Raw genomic sequence first — 21,628 nt, 5'->3', positions numbered from 1 at the left:
ACATTCGTATCAAAAATCGAACAACATTCGTATCAAATTAAAATCAACCTTTTTGTATCAGATTCATAATAACCATCCTTAACCCGCACTAGCTATAGAAACAAGCTGTCATGGCAAGCTGTCATAGAGAGAGAGAAATAAAGAAATATTATCCGGTATTCGCGCATTCTTAGGAGTTTTATCTATCCCCCCCTCCGCCAAGCTAGGAACCATGCCAAATCCCGACCAAATTGTCAATAGTCCAATTTCTCAGTCGTATTACCCTGGGTTAACTCTACAGTTAACCCTAATTCCAGTTTCTTAGACCTTCAATACCCTGTGTTACAATCAACTCTAGAGTATAATTACCCAGGGTAGAGAAAACTCAGGGTAGACCCTGATTTTTACCCAAGTCTATTAGATATACCCATGGGTAGAATGCGCAAACAGCTAGACCAGAAAATAAATAAAAGATAATTGCATAGTTTAGAAAAGTGAAATAATATATTTACAATAAAATATAACAAAATGATATCACTTGAAAAAAAAATGAGTTTTTAAGCAGGGAATTTTTCTTTATGTCCATCCATTCTTTCTTGCAAAATTGATGCCTGAAAAAACTTTATATTTTTTTGTTGTGATAAAAACAAGAAAATCATGATTTAAAAAAAAAAGTTTTTTCTTATTATTTCTTTTAGTTTTTATTAAAATTTAAAAAATTAAATTTTTATTTTTTCATTTTATTATAAGTCCAATAAGCAACGACGACTTTAAAACCCAACACATGATTTGTTGACGTAATTTTATACACATGCAGCGCAATAAGCAAGTTTTATGTATTTACCCTGGGTATGTAAATTCTTCAAGAAAAGTATGCATTATTCTACTCTAGAGTAATTTTGGGCTACCCAAGGTAGAAATTGTTCAAGAAATTGGAGAAAATTTCTACCTTGAGCCCGAATATTTTCAAATTTACGGTCGTATTTAAGATGTCCTAAATACGTCTCCGTACTCTATAAGTGTTTTTCCGCTAGATGTCTCCCGTTAGTTATTTTCGGACAGACAGACTTACTCACGTCATGGTTACTCACATAATTTTGCCGTGAGTTAACCTTATCATAGATGTCAGCACCTGCACACAATACAACTTTATAAACACAGGGATAAATAATAATCACATTTTTAATAATACAGTTTAATTCAAAAAGTCAAATTTTAATCCGATTTTGATAAAAACTAAAAAAAAAATTTGATAATCTGTAGTTTTATTTTACGAAAAATATTATAATCCATGAATTCTTGAGAACTTAATATTTTTGAAAGTCATGCAATAAAAAGCATCCCTGAAAATGTATTCACGCAGTGAATTGAACAGCTTTCTATTTATTTTAGTCTAGGGGTCGCGCGGCGGCGCTGTTGCAGTTTATGGTCGGACACTAAATGTTGTAGAAAATCCCATTTAGACAGTACTTAATTCCTCCGTATTGAGGACGTTAGTAAGTGGAGACGTCATATGTTTGCAAAAAGTACGGATGAAAATATTCGGGCTCAGGGTAGAAGTTAACTCTAGAGTAAATCTACTCTAGAGTTTACTCTAGGGTTTTAGAAATCTTTAAGAAATTGGACTAATATTAGGTTATCAGCTGATCGTTTAATCCGAAATAATGAAAAGATAAATTCACCACCATATGGCAGATTTGTTTTCTGACTTTTTCAAATTGCTTTTACAGCTATGCAATATACATAGTAATACTGTTCATTTAAAGCAAATTAGGTTTCCTATTGTATAAACGTGTGGCATAGTAGTGGCAGTAGCAATTTTACAAATTTTTTGCTCTTCAGTCTGGCTAATTTAAAACAGCTGACTTCTTCTTACCAGACCTTAGTTTTGTTTTAACTCGACCTCGTACTCTTAGTTAGTTTTGTCTAACTTAAAAGACTTTATTTACAGTTGTATTCTATTCAGTTTCATTACAAACTTGGAATACAACATAGCCATAGTTGAAGAGTTTCTAAAATATATGTAGATTAACTTATAGATAGTACGGTAAGGCGGAGATTTACTAGAAAACGCTTCTTAAAATCCCCATCCTCGAAGCATATAGTAACAACAGCATTCCTTTATCTACCCTAAAGATAAATTCTACCCTGCTCTGAATGTATTAATCCATACTTCACCTGTCCCGACTTGACACAGTAATTAAATTATACTCTCGACCATTCTTTTCATTCCCAGTATTCGCAGAATCATTATTTGAAGGGGGAGAAGCAAGCTTGTTATATTTATAAGTTTGTAAGGGGAAAATAGAATTTCAAGCCCCCCTCACCCCTCCCTCTTTATAGAAAGTTAGTAATTTAAGTAAAGTAGTTTATTCATAAATTATTACAACAGATTATAGCTCACACATCCCCAAATTAGGATTTTCAAACCAAACGACTAAAGTTATAAGTAACGTTATAGCCAAAGGTTTCGTGTCCAGTAGTTCGGCTGGATAAACAAACACCAATTCTGACTACTTCAATTTTAAAGTAATAAAAACTATGCAATAAATACAGAGGTTAAGAATAAAGTAGGTAAGGAAGATAAAAGGAAGCAATTGGAAGAAATTGGAAGAACTAGAAGTAATTTGTAATACTATCCAGATAAATAATTAAATCTCAGTAAATTTTTCTTGCTTTAGTTTTTTCCGCAAGAGAAATCATTAAATATGAAAATTAGAATAAGCAGGAAAAAATCACTTCTCAAGATTACGCAGACAAACAGGATTTTGTGATGATTGAATTTGATCAAAACTAGTTATTTGCAGAACTGATTTTTGAGAAGATTTGCAAATATTTATTTCTGGCATCATGATATCTGTAACAATATGTAAAATGTCTGGTAATTCTGTGGTATTATCAACTTTTACAGAGGACAAAGTAATTTGTGGGGGTGTAGATTGTATAAGTCATAATAGCAGAAAAACTTTTCTATTCGTTGACAGTTTTTAGTTCAATAGTTCAAGACACCAAATCAAATTTTAAAATATGTTAACCATCTTCGATCTTACCCGAAAGCTAAACGCTATATGCTCATTGAAAGTTTAAAATAAATTCGGATTCCTCCTCCCCCATGCAGAGGTTTAACACTATAACGCTATACGCAAGCATGCATCCAATGCGTGATTCTGTCCGCGTTCTTTGTATATGGAATGGGATACAGCCTAGTAACAGTCCAGTTAGTCCTTGTGAATAGTATAGCGAAAGGAAGGGGGGGGGGGGGAGGAGGCTTCAGAATAATATTTATTGTTTATTTTTTAAATCTAAATTCAACGGCATGTGCAAATATAAATAACAAAAAAAGTGTGGTGAAGGTCAGCCCCCGGGGCCTCCCTCCCGGCCCCCTCCCCCTCTGTACTGTTAATTCTCACCCCATATCTGCCCTTTCTACTCTATACAATCTACATCATACAGTTCTACTGAATCAAATCGTAATACTTAGAGAAGATACTGCTGTCGTTAGAGAGTTGTATAATAAGTTCAGTTTCAACGTTTCAGACAATTCTCTTTAGCAATGTAAGAAAAAAAAACATAATATGATTTATATTTTTTAGATTGTTAGAATTGTTAAAACGTTTTTTTTGGGTCTGTCCAAGAGAACGCCCCCCCCCCCCCCTCCTATCATTTTTTACATAACCTAGATTTCAACTATTTTCAACAAAAAAATATAATTAAAATAAAATAATAAAAAACAAATATTTATTTTTTATTATTTTAGGGTTAAATTTTAGGTTCAAATAATTTTTGGGCCGAGCGCTGCGTTCAGAACAGACCTTCAATTTCAACAGTTTTCAACAAAATTATTAAATGTTTAGGGTTAGGTTAGGCTAAGACACTTTCTGGGCCGAGCACTGCAGCAAGGACATGCTAGGGGGCTGAGCGCCGCGGCTAGGACAGGCTAGGGGCCACATGACCAATTTAATCCTTGAGTTTTAATATGAGATGCATGTACAAAATTGATAGGATAGGAGAGGAGGGGGGAGTCCAAAAATCGTTCTCTAGGAAATTACCTTTTTGTTTTGTTATAAGCGTTTCTAATCTTTAAATTCTTGAAATCATTAATTCTTTCAAGCAGCGTTTCGGATCCGGATCCGGTCGGATCCGTATCATTTGGTCGGATCCGGATCCGTATCAGGAAACGTTGATATGATTCCGGGTAGCGCCAAAAATTAACCAAAACCATGGAATAAATAAATCAAAATGGTTCGTAAATGTATTATTTACAGGACGAAAATCTTTTCAAAATTATCTTTAATAATTTAATGTTTACATTTATATAATAGTAATGACGACATTTTTAACTTTAGGATTACTCAGTTACCTCGGATCCGGATCCGGATCCGTATCAGAGTCAGGATCCGGATCCGCATCTAAATGATACGGATCCGAAACACTGCTTTCAAGTGAACTAACTGACTTGGGCTGCATTTACGTTATGAATGAAAAAGAAACCCAAATCTAGGACAAAAAAAATATGATATACGGTATTGCAGGTTCATGTGAAATTGAAAAATAATGACTCTGGCGGTGCCTTTGGAACTTATTTATAGTAAAGAGGTGAGTAACTATCTTGGCTACGAAAAAAGATCTTTATACTTTTAAGATATTTAAAAATATGCGATTAAGCAAAGAAATGCAAATAAGTAATTTTAAGGATTTATAGAAAATAGGAACGTAGAATAGAACTATATTTATTTCTTGCGTGATAGTTAATGTCATTTAACATCGGGTTTTATGTCAACACTAGTCTTCCCCTCCTCTCCTTCAAGTTTTTGCTATACAGCTCTAATTCCTGTTTCCTATCATTGCCTATCAACTAGGCACTTGATTTTAAAAACAAGTAACTAAACCGGACTGATTGCAAATAAAAATGGAATCGTTAAGGAAGGTCCGAAATTGTCGGATTGCCCTTGGAAGGTTAAACAAAGGGGAAAGTGGAGATGGCACATTTGATGTAGGGGGGGGGGCCCTGCCTTTATTTTTGGTTCAAATCTTCCAATTTTTTGACTGCACGCCAAATTAGTGATCGAAATTCCTACATTAAAATCAAATTGAATTTTAATGAACTCTAATGACCTCCACAAATAGAAAAAATTTTAACTATGGCTTTATGCATATCAAACGAAAGCTAGGAACCCAGGGAATACAGTAACAGCAACAAATCCAGTATTTGACCTTCTAATGACCTCTTACGACCTCTAATGACCTAAATGACCTCAAAAAATGAAAATGTTTTAACCATGGCTATTATGCATATCAAACGAAAGCTAGGAACCCAGGGAATACAGTAGCAGCAACAAATCCAGTGTCTGACCTTCTAATGACCTCGAATGACCTAAATGACCTCCAAAAATGAAAATGTTTAACTTTGGCTTTATGCATATCAATTAAAATCTAGGAACCCTAGAAATACAGTAGCAGCAACAAATCCAGTGTTTGACCTTCTAATGATCTCTAATGACCTCTAATGACCTCCACAAATAGAAAATATTCAACTATGGCTTTTATGCATATCAAACGAAAGCTAGAAACCCAGGGAATACAGTAGCAGCAACAAATCTAGTTTTTGACCTTCTAATGACCTCAATGATCTCCAAAAATGGGTAACACGTTTACACAAAACAATTTTGTAACAATGAAAATGTGATCAAGTACCCCCAAAAAAAATAAATGCTTTAATTTGCAACATCAAAATAAATAAATCAAATTGTGTCACAATAATTAAAACACTAGTGACACATGTTTCAAATAAATGCTTTATTGATTAAAGCAATCCAAATAGATTAATGATGACACCACTACTGTATTGTCTGGTTTCCTAGCTTTTGATTGATATACATAAATCCTTATTTAAAACATTTTCAATTTGGAGGTCATTAAAGGTCGTTAAAGGTCATTAGAAAGTCAAACATTGGATTTGTTGCTGCCACTCGATTCTTTGGGGGTTACTAATATTTGTTTGGCATGCCTAAAGCCATATTTAAATATTTTCATGGAGGTTATTATAGGTCGTTGTAGGTCATTAGCAGTTCAAACACTAGATTTGTTGCTGCCACTGTATTCTCATGTTCCTAGCTTTCGTTTCAAATAAATACTATGAATAAAACATTTTCAATTTGGAGGTCATTAAAGGTTGTTAGAAAGTTAAACATTGGATGCGTTGCTGCAACCGTATTCCCTGGGTCCTAGCTTTATTTTGATGTGCTTAAAGCCATAGTTGAAACATTTTTATTTTTGGAGGTCATTTTAGGTCATTAGATGGTCAAACACTGGATTCATCGCTGCTACTGTATTTCCTGGGTTCCTATCTTTCGTTTGATATGCATACAGCCTTAGTTAAAACATTTTTATTTTTGAGGTCATTTTAGGTCATTAGAGGTCGTTAGAGGTCATTAGAAGGTCAAACAATGAATTTGTTGATGCTACTGTATTCCTGGGGTTCCTAGCTTTTAATTGACATGCACAAAGCCATAGTCAAAGCATTTTCATTTTTGGAGGTCATTTAGGTCATTAGAGGTCGTAAGAGGTCATAAGAAGGTCAAACACTGGATTTGTTGCTGCTACTGTATTCCCTGTATTCCTAGCTTTCGTTTGATATGCATAAAGCCATAGTGAAAGCATATTCATTCTTGGAGATCATTTAGGTCATTCGAGGTGGGAAGAGGTCATTAGAAGGTCAAATACTGTATTTGTTGCTACTACTGTATTCCCTGGGTTCCTAGCGTCAGTTTGATATTCATAAAGCCATAGTTAAAACATTTTCATTTTTGGAGGTCATTTAGGTCATAAGAGTTCGAAAGAGGTCATTAGAAGGTCAAACACTGGATTTGTTGCTGCTACTGTATTTCCTGTATTCCTAGCTTTCGTTTGATATGCATAAAGCCTTAGTTAAAGCATTTTCATTTTTGGAGATCATTTAGGTCATTCGAGGTCGGAAAAGGTCATTAGAAAGTCAAACACTGGATTTGTTACTGCTACTGTATTCCTGGGGTTCCTAGCTTTCTTTTGATATGCATAATAGCCATAGTTGAAATATTTTCTATTTGTGGAGGTCATTAGAGGTCATTAGAGGTCATTAAAATTCAATTTTATTTTATTTTAGAAATTTCGATCATTGATTAGGCGTGCAGCCAAAAAATTGGAAGATTTGAACCAAAAATGAAGGCAGGTCTACATCAAATGTGCCATCTCCACCATCCCCTTTATATAGTCAATAATGTTTAATTAATTTTATTCTTCAATTTTTGAAAAGCCCTTAATAATTTAACATAAAACACTTTTCACGGTCAGTATTTTTACATTTTTATGAATTGTGGTTTTCATTTATAAAAACTAGTATGCCTCCTCCAATCTTTTTCTCCGATATTTTTTAAGGCTAAAATCTTATTCCTGAAATTTAATGATAAAAGTAGAATTATCATTTGATTTTCTTCCTCCTTTTGTAAAGGTTGATATAGCTGATGAGGGGATTGATGAAATGGAAGAGGAAAGTCAGGACTCTCTTCAGATCGATGAGATTGATTCAATAAAATCTCTGATCCAACATTTCTCCAGTCGTCATCTTCAGTCCTCATGGAAGGTTTGAACTCTCAATTTTGTGAATTAGCAATAAGAAAAATAGTAAAAAGAAAATCTATGAACTTTGTTTTTGAAATTATAATTATTTACAACTTTTTTACAGGGAAGTTCACGGAATTTTACCTAAGATTCCCAATAACAATTATATTGTCTTTTCAGATGAAATTCGTAAATTTTTTCATTAAAAATTCATAGTGGATTTAACATTTAATTATTTGTCTCAAAGGATGTTAAGTATCTTAACGTCCCTCTGTAAAGATAATACTGGTCAAAAGGCGGTTAAAATGGATTAAATTTGTCTGAATGGATCCATAGCTGCAGAGCACTGGATTGTTAGTTGATTGAATTCTTATTGCAGGTAATGAGTGAGCACAACGAATATTTCTCCTGTTTTCTCCGGACTCATTATACTCTTATTAGAGGAGACGGACCTCTACCTGCACACGTCAGGTTAGGAGCTTCAAATATCATATCCAGCAAATCAAATAAAAAAAAATTCCTTTCAAATCCTCCCTTTTCCAAAAAATATTATTTGAGTTGACATTAGTAAGGTTAGCAGTTAACTTTTGTCCCTTTTAAGAGTGAATTATTATCACATTTATAACCCTTTGAAAAAATACAAAATAAATCATATATAAAAATTTCAGACATTTCATCGCTATCATGGCGGCAGGTGCACATAGCTGTTTTCCTCTTGTTGAATTGCACAAGGTAAGCACTTAAAATTAGAATTGCCTAGTGTAAACTAGATTATTCAACTAGGAATAGAATAAGAATATTAAACAATTTTACATTAGATGTTATCGCAACAATCTAAATAGTTATGAAAATTATGCATCAACCGTTCAACTTCTTCAAAAAAAATCAGTGATGCCATTTTTTGAACCAAAAAATAGTGTTTTAAATTATGAAATATATTTTGCTGACTTTTTCTAAAATATTTTAATCAAAAATTCCTTTTTTAAAAGAAAATGTATCATTTACTCTCAGAGAAATTAAAATGTTAAATGTTTTGTTATTTTTACTTTTTTGCATTAATATTATCAAGCAAAAATGTTGATTTGAAAGTACAACACATCTTTTATCTCGGATTTATTAAATTATTATTCTTTCTGCTGACAGCTATCACGTATCATAAGAAGCATTATCATATGAGATTTCGTCCAAAAATCAATGAAAAATCTTTTAACTCATTTTTTAATGTTGCAGACTGAGTTGATAGCTGCTGGTGGACCCATCTCTTGGCTAGAGCATGGTCTTTCAGCTGCTTCAGTTAAAGTTCAGAGACTGAGGTAAATCAAATATCAATCTTTGAAGTGCGTTTAAACTTTCAAAATCAACGAATAAAAACAATAAGTTCTTTTGAAATATTCTGCAATTTTTAACCAATTTGAAAGTTTAAAAAACCGGACACCAAGTAATCAAGAAAAAATTGAAATCATAGCAAGATACCAGTCACTAACTGTTTTATCTAATGCGTTACAACATAGAAATTACTTTTAGTTTTAAATAATTAAAATCTATAATTTATAGCGAAATTAATCGGATACTCGCTCATCAACCCTGGACTCTCACGCCTGCACATATAGAAGCTATCACGAGGTGACAAGGTTTTATCATACATGCTGTATATTCGAATTAAAGCTAAAGTTTTAAGCTAAAGAGGGATAAAACATTAAGGGTATTTCATTTGATTTCTTCCCCGTTCATACAATAATATTGCATGTTTTTCTCCATTTTAAATTTCAGTTGGTGTTAAAAGGATACGAAAACATTGAAATCACCCTTTTTGACTTATTTTTTGACTTGTTGCACTCCAATTAGAGGATGTATTAAATACTTTTTTCTTTTTGAAAAGATAGTTAATTGGATTATAAATTCTTTAAAAAAGTATAGCTTTGAACTCTTAAAGTGTGTATATCGAGAGCAATGATTGGTCTCGATCTTAGGTTAGTCTGCGATTAATTTCATCTTTATTCGATATCCTTTCAGGAATAACTTTTAAAAAAATTAATCATTGATTCTCAAATTAAAAGTCCGATAGGAATTATGGATATCCAACACTAAGGTTCCCAGCTCAGTAAGATCTCTACCACTTTTTCGAGTTTCAAATTACTTAAAAATGAATATTGTCAACTCGTTTTTTTCAGGAGTTAATAGTTCTGTTATTTAGTTGTCTACAATTTTTCAACTTTTGCACATGGCTGAAATATACATATGCATTTTTTGTTATATGTTATATGAGGGGAGGAAGGCAGGCCAGCCACAACAATTTCTCTTCAGAGCCACATTCTCCTCATTTTCCCGTTCGATCCACCTCGAAATCCTCGTCCTTCGCTAATTATGTGTTTTTAAGTTTCTAATTCTTGAAGATTATCTTTTAAAAATCAGGCAACGTTAGGGCATAAAATATGGAAAGACTTAAGTATTGCAATGATTACATCATGTTGAAATCTTCAAAGCCGTGAATATTTTTCAGGACATTGCACTCCAAATCTGTAATTTTATTGAAAGTATTTTTTTTCGATTTACAAAAATTTGATATTTCGTTTATGCTCTAACGTGACCCGATTCTTAGAAAATTGTTTTATCTTGGAGAATTGAACACTTTAAAAAGATAATATTCGAAGGACGAGGATTTCGAGGTGGCTTGGACGAGAAAATGAGAAGAATGTGGCTCGGACTAGAAATTGTTGTGGCTGGCCTTCCTCCCCTCGTTATATAGACTCAATAAACTTACTAGTCAAGAAATTAATACCGCGAATTTTTTTTCAACATCCTGCATATCATGTATTTAGAACTAAATATTTGATTCTGTATTAGTTAGTCGCGCACCCTTGCTATAGAACCCTAATGCAAATTTCCAATTGATTTTTAAACAGGTTAACTTATTATTTTATTTTTAAATCAAAGTCTAAGGTTATTGATCTAATGAATAATATATTTTGTAGATCTGGTACTCCTGGAAACTGGTCTCTATCTGAGCTGGTTTACGCCATTGTTTTAATGGCACATTTTCATGCATTCTCATCTTTCATAGGTACATACAACACTTGAACCGTTTTTTTAAAATTTTAAATCTGATGATCAGAAATGGTGATCATTTTTGGATTTTGGAAATTGATTTAATTGATATTTTATCTAGCCAATGAATATCATCGGCTTTTATTTTTTACGATAAAATGATTTTTGTCAATTCAACATAAAACTTATTTGCATTATTAATATTTCATTATTTAAATAGTTCTGTTGAATTTTTTTATGTCAAGACTCAAGATATCATTACAACAAATTTTAGAAAGCTGTTCTTCAATGGAGGAGGATGATATTAAAAATAAATTTGGAAAACCTACAGTTTCCCCTCAAGAATTTAAAGATGAGAACCCGACCCGACCATTTGATTGTACATCACAGAACTGCTCCCCAACCAGGACGAGCGAAAGAGTCAAATCATCCTCCAAAGTTTCTAAACATCCTCAAGGCTTGGATCAGTTTTCAAAATCACCACCATATGATTGTAGTAGACCAAAGGTAAAATAAGAAAATAGAATGTAAGTTCATATCAGGGGCGTTTCACCTCGGACTAACCAGAGTGAGCAGCATTCCGTTTCTTCTATTTGAAATCAAACGTGTTTTGGTCTATAATTCAACAATCTTTTACCTTACGGATTTGTTTATTCTATACTTTTTTCTTCAAAATGCATATGCCGACAAAAAAGTATTTCAGAAAAAAAGAATAAAAAATTGTGTTTAATGGGTCAAATTGTGATCGAAAGTCACAGCTTTCTGGAATATTGACAGAACCGTGAAATCCACGTGGTTTAAAACGGCAAAAAGCTGGACAAAATGCTGAATACGCTTCTATACAACAGATGCCTCATTGGGGCATCGAAATTGGAAAATCGACAAATTTAGAAACCTGTAAATCGCAGTTCAGCTATTCGGATTTCACCCATGAAGATGTCCAGCGGAATGAAATATTAGTTGCGGGAAAATGTTTGATCCTGCCGCCTGCTGCAAATTCCGCATTTTTGCACATTCCTTACGTTCACAAGTTTCGCGCTAAAAAGTCTGTTAACAAATGCGAAAAATATGTTTGGGAAAAAATGCTCAAATTGCTAGAGAAAAATTGAAGCAAATTCCGAGCAAAAATTGCACGCAGAAAAACAGTTACCGTTAGGCATAAATCAACGTAAAATTATCAACAACTAACATAAGAGCCCGACGTTTATAGTAATTCTTTTTAAAGAAATAAAATTTTGAAAGAAAAAAGTATATATTTTTGGGGAAAAAAAGGATTTGTTTTGCCCATGGATTCCTTCAAAAAATTCCGCCAATTTTGTTCAACCTTTTGGTATATATATATAAATATAGATACATCAGCGAAGAGCTTTATTATATAGATTACTAGCTTAAGTGCCTGGCGTTGCCCCTGGAATTAAAAAAGTCGATTTCTTTAGCCTTTGTTTGGCCAGCTATAGCTAACATATATACAAATATACAATGTATATTATACATACATATATTATGAGCGAAGAGCTTTATTATATAGATAAACAATTATGATCTAAAAACTTCTAATGCTGAATGATAACTATATAAACAAATATTTCCACATATTAAAAAGTTTTTTGCGCAATTTTGTTGCAGCTGCAACTCTAGTTTTGCGCGGAATTGCGAATCTTTCGGCAACTTTAATTTTTTAGAAAAATTGCGGACTTCCGAAAAAAAGTTTCAGTATTTGCAAGCATGTGCTAAAGTTTGCTTCCGCTGGGAACTTATCTAGGGAATAGGATTTCTCGGGTGACGCATTTACATCACGATGAATATTATTTTTTTAAAATAAAATATTTTTTTTTTAATTTAATGCAATTTTTAGACTGCAAAGGGATCCCCAGAGACAGATTTAGTGGATACGCTTGTACAGAAAATGCAGCTGCTGAGAGAAAAGCCGGAACCAGATAGGTATTATCAATCATGTTTACCTTAAGAATTAGACTTTTTTGATCTTTAAAGTATAGTAACATACATAAATGGGAGTGTTCGCGAAAAAGGGTTGTTAGGCTGAATAATTATCATACCCGGATTCGATTGCTAGTAATTTTACTTCTATTTGTTGCGTCTATGAGGTGAAAATGGTTGAAAATGTGAATTCATGTTGCATTATTCCACTGAATTGCCCTAATTTAATTAAAAATTAATCATTTTACACTATCTGAATTCCGAAAGTGTTTAGGGTAATTTTAATGTAGTGTACATACCATTTTTGAATTTGTTTAAAATTTGTGATGTAGTCATAAGGACGATTATTTGGCTGCCAGGTTTCTCTCGCTCTTGGAATTTCACAGATTTCTCTATAAAAGATACATAAAGACCAAATAATCTTCCTTCAAAATACATTATATAATATAAATAAAAATAAAAAGATTATATATACCGTATGCCATTTAATATTTCAGTGATGAGCTTGCTGCAACGTTTGACAAGGTAAAAATGACGAGTGCTGACATTGGACTTGGAGCTGAGGCTAGACGAACCACACCTGATCTAAGGGATTTTATTAAATTGAAAGATTCATTGCCCAAAATATTATTGATTAAATTTAAACCTCAATACTTCAATATTAAAGTTTAAAAATCAAGAATTTTAAAATTGTTTTTTTAATAGTTATAAAGATTTTCATCGATTGGTTATTTTGGTGCTTGTTTTGTTTTGGTTGGGTTGATTGAATTTTAAAAATAATATAATTGTTGTTCCAAATTTATATTAAAATGAAAAAATAGAAAGTTTGTGACGAACCCTGATTTCCACTATGTTGATTTTGCTCAGAGAGAATTCAAACAGCAGTTTCCAACTTTTAGAATACAGGTTTGTGAATTTTGATTCAATAATAAAGCTATTTTGTGATTTTGTTTATAAATGTAGATTTTTTATGGCAGGTGAAAAATTGTTTTGAACATGTTTTTACTGGAGCGTAAAAAATGGGGGTTTGAAACTTTGATTGAATCCGTTTCTTTAGTCATTTAATCTATTGTTATGTACTTATTTGATATTATCAAGATTTATTCACACACACAGATATGCATACATATATAAATGGTGCAGTTTAAATTTGTTAATAAATTTCGAATGAATATTTTTACAAAAGTAAAAAGAGATAAATAACTAGGCAAAATTATTCACAAATAGGCGACATTGATCATTACATATTGCATAACATATTTATCATTTCAGTTATTACGTAACCTTAATTTCAGTTTCATCTACGTCATCCCAATATCCTGTTAAGTTGTACCTTTAGGAATACCATAACAGAAAATGTCAGCCGGAGTGGAAGGGACTTAATCTTTCTTATGTTCTCTTTGAGTTCTGGTACCAGAGACAACTGGCTTCCCTACATTCTTCCTTTTGTTTTGAGAGTTGATTCTGTCATTTAACCCTCTTTTTACACTGGGAGATCACATTTTCTGCTCTAAGGGGGACTGTGAGATTCTTTGGTCTTTGCCCCTGTCCCACTGTAATCATCGTTATATTAACTTATTGCACTGTAAGATTTTGCATTAAAACTTGGTGGAGGATTGACATTGACATTGCAATAACTCAATCTTCTTCTCTATTGCTTACATCCTCTCATTTATTATGGTGCTTTAGGAGTCCTGAAATCCCTTGACATGGGCGCTCTGACTCGGTTTCAAGTGTAATTTACGATTTGTCAAAAATTTTGGAATTTGGAAATTGAAAGGTACTGTGACCACACAATTTCGATGTCCAGCTTTGTCAATTTTCAATATCTTTTCCCAGAGATCTTGAAAAATGGTAGATATCTTTCGTTTTTCTTGGATATTTCCCTCTGTATCCTGCAGTTGAAAAAGCTTGAAAAAAATTTGATCTAGAATTCTTCAGCTGTTCCGAGGAAAACTCTCGGCTGAGTTTATGAAAACACAGCGTTTTATCAGCAACTTTATCAAAAGCATAAAATAGTGCTCCTGAGATTCCATCAACTAGAATCATTTCACCAGAACTTGTATCTTAATAAATTTTATGTTCAGGATTATAATTGGGACGAGCAAGGGTTTTCCTTGATATCACGGTTTTACGACGACATTGCACAACTGCTAGACGACAAATTTAAAACAGCATACAACATGACATATGGTACAATGGGGCGGTATTCGGCCATTGATACATCTATGTATAGACGAGCTACATGGAATTACATTCAGGTACTTTAATAATGCATTGTATTTGTGTACTAGGGCCTAGCTATGGCATGCTCAAGTACTTTTTCGATGGTAAATGCATAACTCCCGATTATTAAGTTAATTATTATTAAATTGATAGATCTTATTATTAATTTGTCAAAAAGTGTGTTTCTTTGTATTTTTGGTAGATGTTTCAATATGGCCACAGGTTAAATTAAATGTTGGCGTGCGCGTGTCACATCAATTTAATAACGAAGCATATAGCATCTAATGAGACTAAAAATGCTCAGAAAGAACTGTAGCTTGGCGATGGAACTCGGAACTGAAAGCTAATACTAAAATGATATATTAATAATCAAAAAATTTTCTCAGCAATTAAATCGCTTGAAATACTACGCAGCTCAACTTGGGTTTAATTTTCCTTCTTTGTATCGATGCTATATGCAATGTGCATTATGCATCAGTCTAAATAAATACTGAAACATATCAAGATAATAACCTTCACTGATGCAATACTTATAACGACACACAATATATTTTGGTGCAATACTTGTTGTAAACAGGGATGAATTTATGCCTGAATCTGTTTTTTTAATTTAGACCATCTACCATCTAAAGTTACGCCCTAAAAATATTATTTATTAGTGTCTATATGGTATTCGTTGGGACGACTACGATTACGCAGAGGTGAATGAGCTTTTACACAGGTAATTACTTATCAGTACTAATAAAAATTTATTGCTATTGAGCTGAATTGACACCATTATACAGAGAGTTATCATCTAACCCAGGCTTTTTCATTCTAAAATCAATAACTAAAGAGTTTCTTTTCTTTTTCACGCTGAAATTTATTGCTATTGAGCTGAATTGACACCATTATACAGAGAGTTATCATCTTACCCAGGCTTTTTCATTCTAAAATCAATAACTAAAGAGTTTCTTTTCTTTTTCACGCTGAAATTTATTGCTATTGAGGCTTTTTCATTCTAAAATCAATAACTAAAGAGTTTATTTTCTTTTTCATTCTAAAATCAATAACTAAAGAGTTTATTTTCTTTTTCATTCTAAAATCAATAACTAAAGAGTTTATTTTCTTTTTCATTCTAAATCAATAACTAAAGAGTTTCTTTTCTTTTTCATTCTAAAATCAATAACTAAAGAGTTTATTTTCTTTTTCATTCTAAAATCAATAACTAAAGAGTTTCTTTTCTTTTTCATTCTAAAATCAATAACTAAAGAGTTTCTTTTCTTTTTCATTCTAAAATCAATAACTAAAGAGTTTTTTTTTCTTTTTCACGCTGAAATTTGACGGGAAATTGTAAACGTTAAGTAAAATGTTTTTACCGAGCCAAAAACGTGTAAATGAAAGAAATATGAAATTACATACCACATGTGATCAGTAAAACTTCTGGATAAATTACAAGAGTTCGTAATTTTGAAGTTAATTTCTAACATTGTTTATGTTTAGGTCTCTGAAAGGATATGTTAAGACGGCTGCCTGCTACCCGGACCGCTGTTCACGGCAGGATTACAAACACATAATGACAGATTTTCTGCCATCCGAGAAAGTAAATAATTTCCTACTTACATTTTCATTTCTTCAAACATTGACACATTTCATAATTAATTGGTATTTAAAAACATCTTCTCATCCAGTTTCGAGCAATGTTATTATTATTTTTCTCCTTGTAGACAAATTAATTTCCTAAGGGCCAGGCCACCCATTCTAATATCCCTTATTTCTCATTTTTGAAAACAATCTAATAATTACTAATTTTAGATTCACGTCTGTTTACTTGTGGCTGAAGCTAAATTCCAATCTGAGCTTCTTTATGCTCTCAAGGCAGTGGCTGTGTATTTCAGATCATAACAAAAAGAATTTCTCACGGTACAAGTTATCCTTTTTGTTTGATTAACAGTAATATTCCAATTTCTAAAAATTTTAAAATTAATTGGATTGTCGGTGTAACAAACGAAGAGTGAGTGTTCTTGAGGGGAGAAAATACAGCAAATCAAATCAAATTAAACCAAGTAAATTCATCTTATTTGTGATTTTTGTCAGTACTTCATAGACAAAAGTGGCAGGATCAATTGCGAATTCAGAAAGATTTAAACCACCTTCCTACCTAAAGATTCTATTGAAGACCAACTGGGTTACACACAAAGGATGAGACTGTAAAGACGATTCAAAACTCTAAAATATGACGATTTTAAGCTTGATTTTTGGTTTCTGCGCTCAATTGAGTGTTTTGATGGTTTACAAAATGATTAGGTACAGAAATAAGCCAGTTTGGGCCTACTAGGAACCCTAAATACAAGGAAATAAGCCAGTTTGGGCCTACTAGGAACCCTAAATACAAGGAAATAAGCCAGTTTGGGCCTACTAGGAACCCTAAATACAAGGAAATAAGCCAGTTTGGGCCTACTAGGAACCCTAAATACAAGGAAATGGATTAAATAAATTCCGTACAATCGTCTTTGAAGTCTCATTCTTTGTTTGTAAACCTGCACTTCAGTTTCTAAACTGGAAAATTAGTTGTTAAGATAAGGCTTTTTTGGCGTTTTTAAAATTAATCTTAGCACGACACACCGATGCCTACTTTTTAAAATATATTTACTTCTGGTTTTTTGTTACGGAAGTCCTTATTCGGCAACTGATCACGTTCTTTTGTATTTATTACATATATCACAACCAAAACATTACAAGTTAAATTGATGAAAAGATAAAGGTACTTAAGATTTTAGGTATATTTTTTTATTTTTTTAACCTTCTTATCCATTTGATGTAATAAAGTTGCTCTTTTATCGTGTTAATGTATTATTCCTACACGATAGCTTTCACTAATATCCATTTGTTTCCGATTCCAATTTTTGTTTTGAAATTCAAATTGTAAAGCATAGTTTGAAACAGCTCCTAAAAGATATATTTGATTCCTATCTCGGTCGGGCTATTTTTGGTCAATTAAGAAAAGGATTGGGATTTTGTTTTTAGAGCATAGAGGGTAGACGCAAACAAACATTTTTAATACCTTCTCCATTTAAACATTTTAGATCTGTAACTTCAATAATTAATAGGCTTGGACGAATTTTTATAAAATTTGTCTGTTTTTTTTAACATTGGGGGGGGGGGGTATATTTTTTGAAATATTAGCATGACTCTTCAATCGTTTTTCTAATTGTCCAACGCCCTAAAAAAGTTTTTAGAAAAATTTAGAATTCGTTCTTAACTTCAAGAGTCAAAAAGTTTGAGGAAGATGTTTTTAGTGTGTAGAAAATTCGCAAGAGGCGTCCGAGTCCCCCCCCCCCCATCCAACCAGGATAGGGTCAATCAACTGATGCAGCGTATTAGATGTATTGAACAGATTAAATGTTCCTGTAGTGTATTATGTTAAATGTATTCAGAGTTTCTTGTAAAAAAGAAATTTTTATGAAATTTATAATTTCATTTCGTGCAAATGACTCAATTTTTATTTGTAAAGTATAATGCATATTTATACTTCTGTATGCCAAAATTTCCTAGTTATTTTAAAAATAAAAAAAATAAAAAATTTAATCATTCCTGGAATGTGATAATAATAATACACAAGGAGTTGTATACAATGTTCATTGTACAATTGTATTTACGTGCACTTAAATGCAGTAGTTAAATAGCAAACTTTCAGATTCCTCATCACTAACTACATACAACCTTTTAATAATAAATCTATATATTTTAGTTTACAGAGTCACATCAATGATTCACAATTTATCCTTAACTCATAATTGAAGAGGTTAAAGGGTAACTTTATAAATCGTTCATTGTAGGTTTTAGAATGAACGACCATTTAAAATTAAGTGTACAATCTCTGTAACTTTTAATTATCAATGCAAATGTAATCAATTATCCATTGACCGAAATGAAATAAAAATATTCATCCTGTTATGTATTTTTTTTTTGTCTCACCTCGGGATTTCGTTTTTTCTCATTTGTTCAAAAAAATTATTTGTTTTCAAAACTATTATGTTCGTTTTCTAACTTAGTGATCGTTTTTTTGAAGTTCTTTTGAACGATTTTAAATTTCGGTCTAACGATTTTAAATAGTTTTTTTTTTTTTTTTTTTTTTTAACCTTCGTTTTTAAAAAAACGTTCATTTTTTATATATTTCAACGATTCATTTCGTTTATCCATCGTTCGTTTTTATTGCACTAAGGATTTGACATAGGATAAAACAATAAATAATGAACTTTGAATATGAACGAAAAAATGCCTGTTAAAGAATTAAGCATTGAATTGGTAAATTGTTGAAATTTTGATTTTAGACATTTAGGATAAATTAACGGATAAAGAACTTGGAATATAAACCAAAAAACGCCTGTTAAGGATTAACTATAGAATTAGTAAATTGTTAAATGATAATAAACATTTAAAGGAATTACGGGTCCAGCCGAAGTTTTTAAATCATAGGCTCTGGAGTTGTATATTGGAAGACAGGACAGGCTAAGGATACGGAAGGTTATACCTGGGTTGGGTGTTGACTACTGATCTAAAATTATTTATTAGAGTAGGGCATTTACTTCAGATACAGTAAATATAACAACAGTTAGGTTTAAGTTTAATTTCGTCCTTATGTTTTTTAACAAGATTTTTTTCCAAACATTGCATTAAATAAAATTACAGCTTTAAAAATAAAATTACAGAAAAGAGAATACAGAATAATAAATTTTGAGTAAAAATTGTCGTTAACAGAATGTTGCTGGAACAAATTAAACATACTCTGACTCAAATCAAGTCACACATGACTTATACAGTATTCTCTTTCAAAAAGTGTTCTTCTTTCTTTTCATTTCAGAAAATGAAAATAAAATTCGATGGATAGACAGTTTTGGTTTTTTTTGCTGAGTATATTGAAACGACAGTTTTTATTTAATACCTCTTATAATTGTTATAAAGTTCAAAAAGGGCAAATCACATCTTAATAATTCCAGGAGCAACAATATTTTATGATGATTGTTTTACAAATCATTGTTGTGAAAGTTGTGGTAGTTGGTATTCACCGTAAAATCTTGTTTTCTAAGATTTTAATCTAATGCATTTTTAACACAATTTTCGACATCTATCGAGGTTTCATGGCATCTGTATTGACTTAAACTAAGTTTTCAATTTGTTTTCAATTAAATTTTTGAAAACTTAGATTTTTACGGAATTAATTGATGTTTTCGGAAAAATCAATGTTGGCAAATTGTGAATTTTGTGATAAATAGAAGTTCTTTTCTACAGTATCTGTAGCAGGCAGGATTAGTGTGTAAGTATGAATTGATGAATTAATTGTAATTGGATAATTAATTGAATTATGAATAACAACAGAAGGACAGTTATGGTGTAAACAGTAATCGTAATACCATGGGGGGAGGGTTAAAGGGTAGCAGTACAAATAGAATAAATTAGGCTCTGTTAAATGTAGGATAAATAAATGACTAGTATGGTCATTTGGACGTCAATAGTTTGGTCATTTGGACGTCAAAAGTTTGGTCATTTGGACGTCAAAAGTGACGTCATTTGGACGTCCAAAAATTAGGTTGTGAGGAGAGGGAGGGAGTCCAGAGTTCCTCAAATAGTAATCACCGCCACCAAAATCTGTTTTACATTTGGACGTCATTTGGACGTCCAAAAATTAGGTTGTGAGGAGAGGGAGGGAGTCCAGAGTTCCTCAAATAGTAATCACCGCCACCCAAATCTGTTTTGCGGCAAGCGCGCTCCTCAATTGCTAATCTCCACCACCTCAATTAGTAACTACTCAATGATAAGTACAGATGCCCTTCAGGTCGGTTTCCTATCTTCGTTAACAAAGGGTCCTCGTTAACGATTGTTAACAAAATGACAATTTTTACAAAAACGATTGTTTTGAAAAACAATTGTTTTTAATATTGATCGTTTAAAAACGACCATTTTCAAAAAACGAATTTTTAAAAAACGATCGTTTTGTTTTCGATTTTTCGTCGTCGTTTTCATAACGTAACGATTGTTTAAAAAAAAAATTAAAACATTAACATCCCTACATACAGGTAGCAAGGGTGAAAGTAGCATCCAGATCTGTCATTAGGAAATAAATTCTGGACAAAGAGAGGAGTAAACAGTATGTTAGACAAATTTCAGAGAACTTTCTTTGTTTTAAAAGCTCGGGACAAGATCAGAAGACTGGTAGAACATTGTGATATCTGTCTTACCAAAGAAAGAAGCATCAAACCCATGATGGGACCACATGTGCCAAGTGCAGTCGGAAACATAGGGGAGAAAGTCTTTTTTGACCTGGTGACCTTGTCTGAAACAGTGAGAAAGAACAGTTATTTGTTTACACTGCAGGACGGATTCACAAGATTCCCCAGTGCTTATCTAATCTGCAACAAGGAGGCTGGCACAGTGGCAAGAGTTTTAATTCGTGAACATTTCAGTGTGTTTGGTTTACCAAATCAGATACACTTGGATAATGACCAAGAGTTCTTAAAACAGTTATGGAAAGAGTTTTTCCAAGAGTTGAAGATATTGCATACCAAGACCCCACCATACAATCCATCATCAAATATTGAGGAGAGATGGCATAGTGGCTATTTTAAGAACCATGGGAAGAGGATGAATGGGATCTGGGTGTAAAAGCTGCCTATCTAACTTAAAATACAAGATGCCATTTTTTGCCATGTTTAGATGGAAGCTACTCTTCCTGTGAATTGGATATACCCCATACCTAAAGCTCAAAGGGAAATTGAGTTATCAGACTGGACAGAAGTGATGCAAGAAAGGTTCCAAAGGGCTTATGCTGGTTTGAGAGAGAAACAAAAATCTACAGCACGCCGAA

The 21,628-nt window shown here is 32.4% G+C and overlaps 1 protein-coding gene and 2 long non-coding RNA genes across 6 annotated transcripts; 2 read left to right on the top strand and 1 right to left on the bottom strand.

The window, feature by feature from the left end:
- Positions 1-4,511: 4,511 nt before the first annotated feature.
- On the top strand, positions 4,512-17,343 carry LOC111712980 (sestrin-2). Of its 3 annotated transcripts, none has more exons than XR_002767571.1 (16): positions 4,512-4,575; positions 7,466-7,597; positions 7,955-8,046; positions 8,244-8,307; positions 8,806-8,888; positions 9,130-9,198; positions 10,548-10,636; positions 10,895-11,127; positions 12,476-12,561; positions 13,056-13,148; positions 13,380-13,464; positions 14,646-14,819; positions 15,444-15,505; positions 16,267-16,366; positions 16,579-16,951; positions 17,315-17,343. XR_002767571.1 is itself a non-coding variant. In XM_023487751.1 (16 exons), exons 1-16 carry the CDS (start codon positions 4,534-4,536, stop codon positions 16,712-16,714), a joined length of 1,482 nt encoding a protein of 493 aa, XP_023343519.1. In that variant the 5' UTR covers positions 4,512-4,533; the 3' UTR covers positions 16,715-17,170. The 3 variants fall into 3 exon arrangements, 2 of the variants coding, with proteins under 2 accessions (XP_023343519.1, XP_023343518.1); XM_023487751.1 differs by lacking the exon at positions 17,315-17,343 and having other exon boundaries at positions 16,579-16,635; positions 16,694-17,170; XM_023487750.1 differs by lacking the exon at positions 17,315-17,343 and having other exon boundaries at positions 16,579-17,170.
- Positions 12,507-13,124, bottom strand: LOC111712982 (uncharacterized). The gene is made up of 3 exons (XR_002767574.1): positions 13,034-13,124; positions 12,858-12,950; positions 12,507-12,581 (listed from the first exon to the last, which is right to left on the bottom strand). It is a non-coding gene; the product is annotated as an uncharacterized LOC111712982 (long non-coding RNA).
- Positions 17,344-17,475: 132 nt separating the features above from the next.
- Positions 17,476-18,720, top strand: LOC111712981 (uncharacterized). 2 transcript variants are annotated; one of them, XR_002767573.1, is made up of 2 exons: positions 17,476-17,527; positions 18,063-18,720. It is a non-coding gene; the product is annotated as an uncharacterized LOC111712981 (long non-coding RNA). The 2 variants fall into 2 exon arrangements; XR_002767572.1 differs by having other exon boundaries at positions 17,482-17,543.
- Positions 18,721-21,628: the final 2,908 nt, after the last annotated feature.

This window comes from Eurytemora carolleeae, unplaced genomic scaffold (assembly GCF_000591075.1).
Source record: "Eurytemora carolleeae unplaced genomic scaffold, Eaff_2.0 scaffold1355, whole genome shotgun sequence".
NCBI lineage: Eukaryota > Metazoa > Arthropoda > Copepoda > Calanoida > Temoridae > Eurytemora > Eurytemora carolleeae.
Note: the sequence above shows the minus strand (reverse complement) of the source record. Positions and strands in the feature narration are given on the sequence as shown.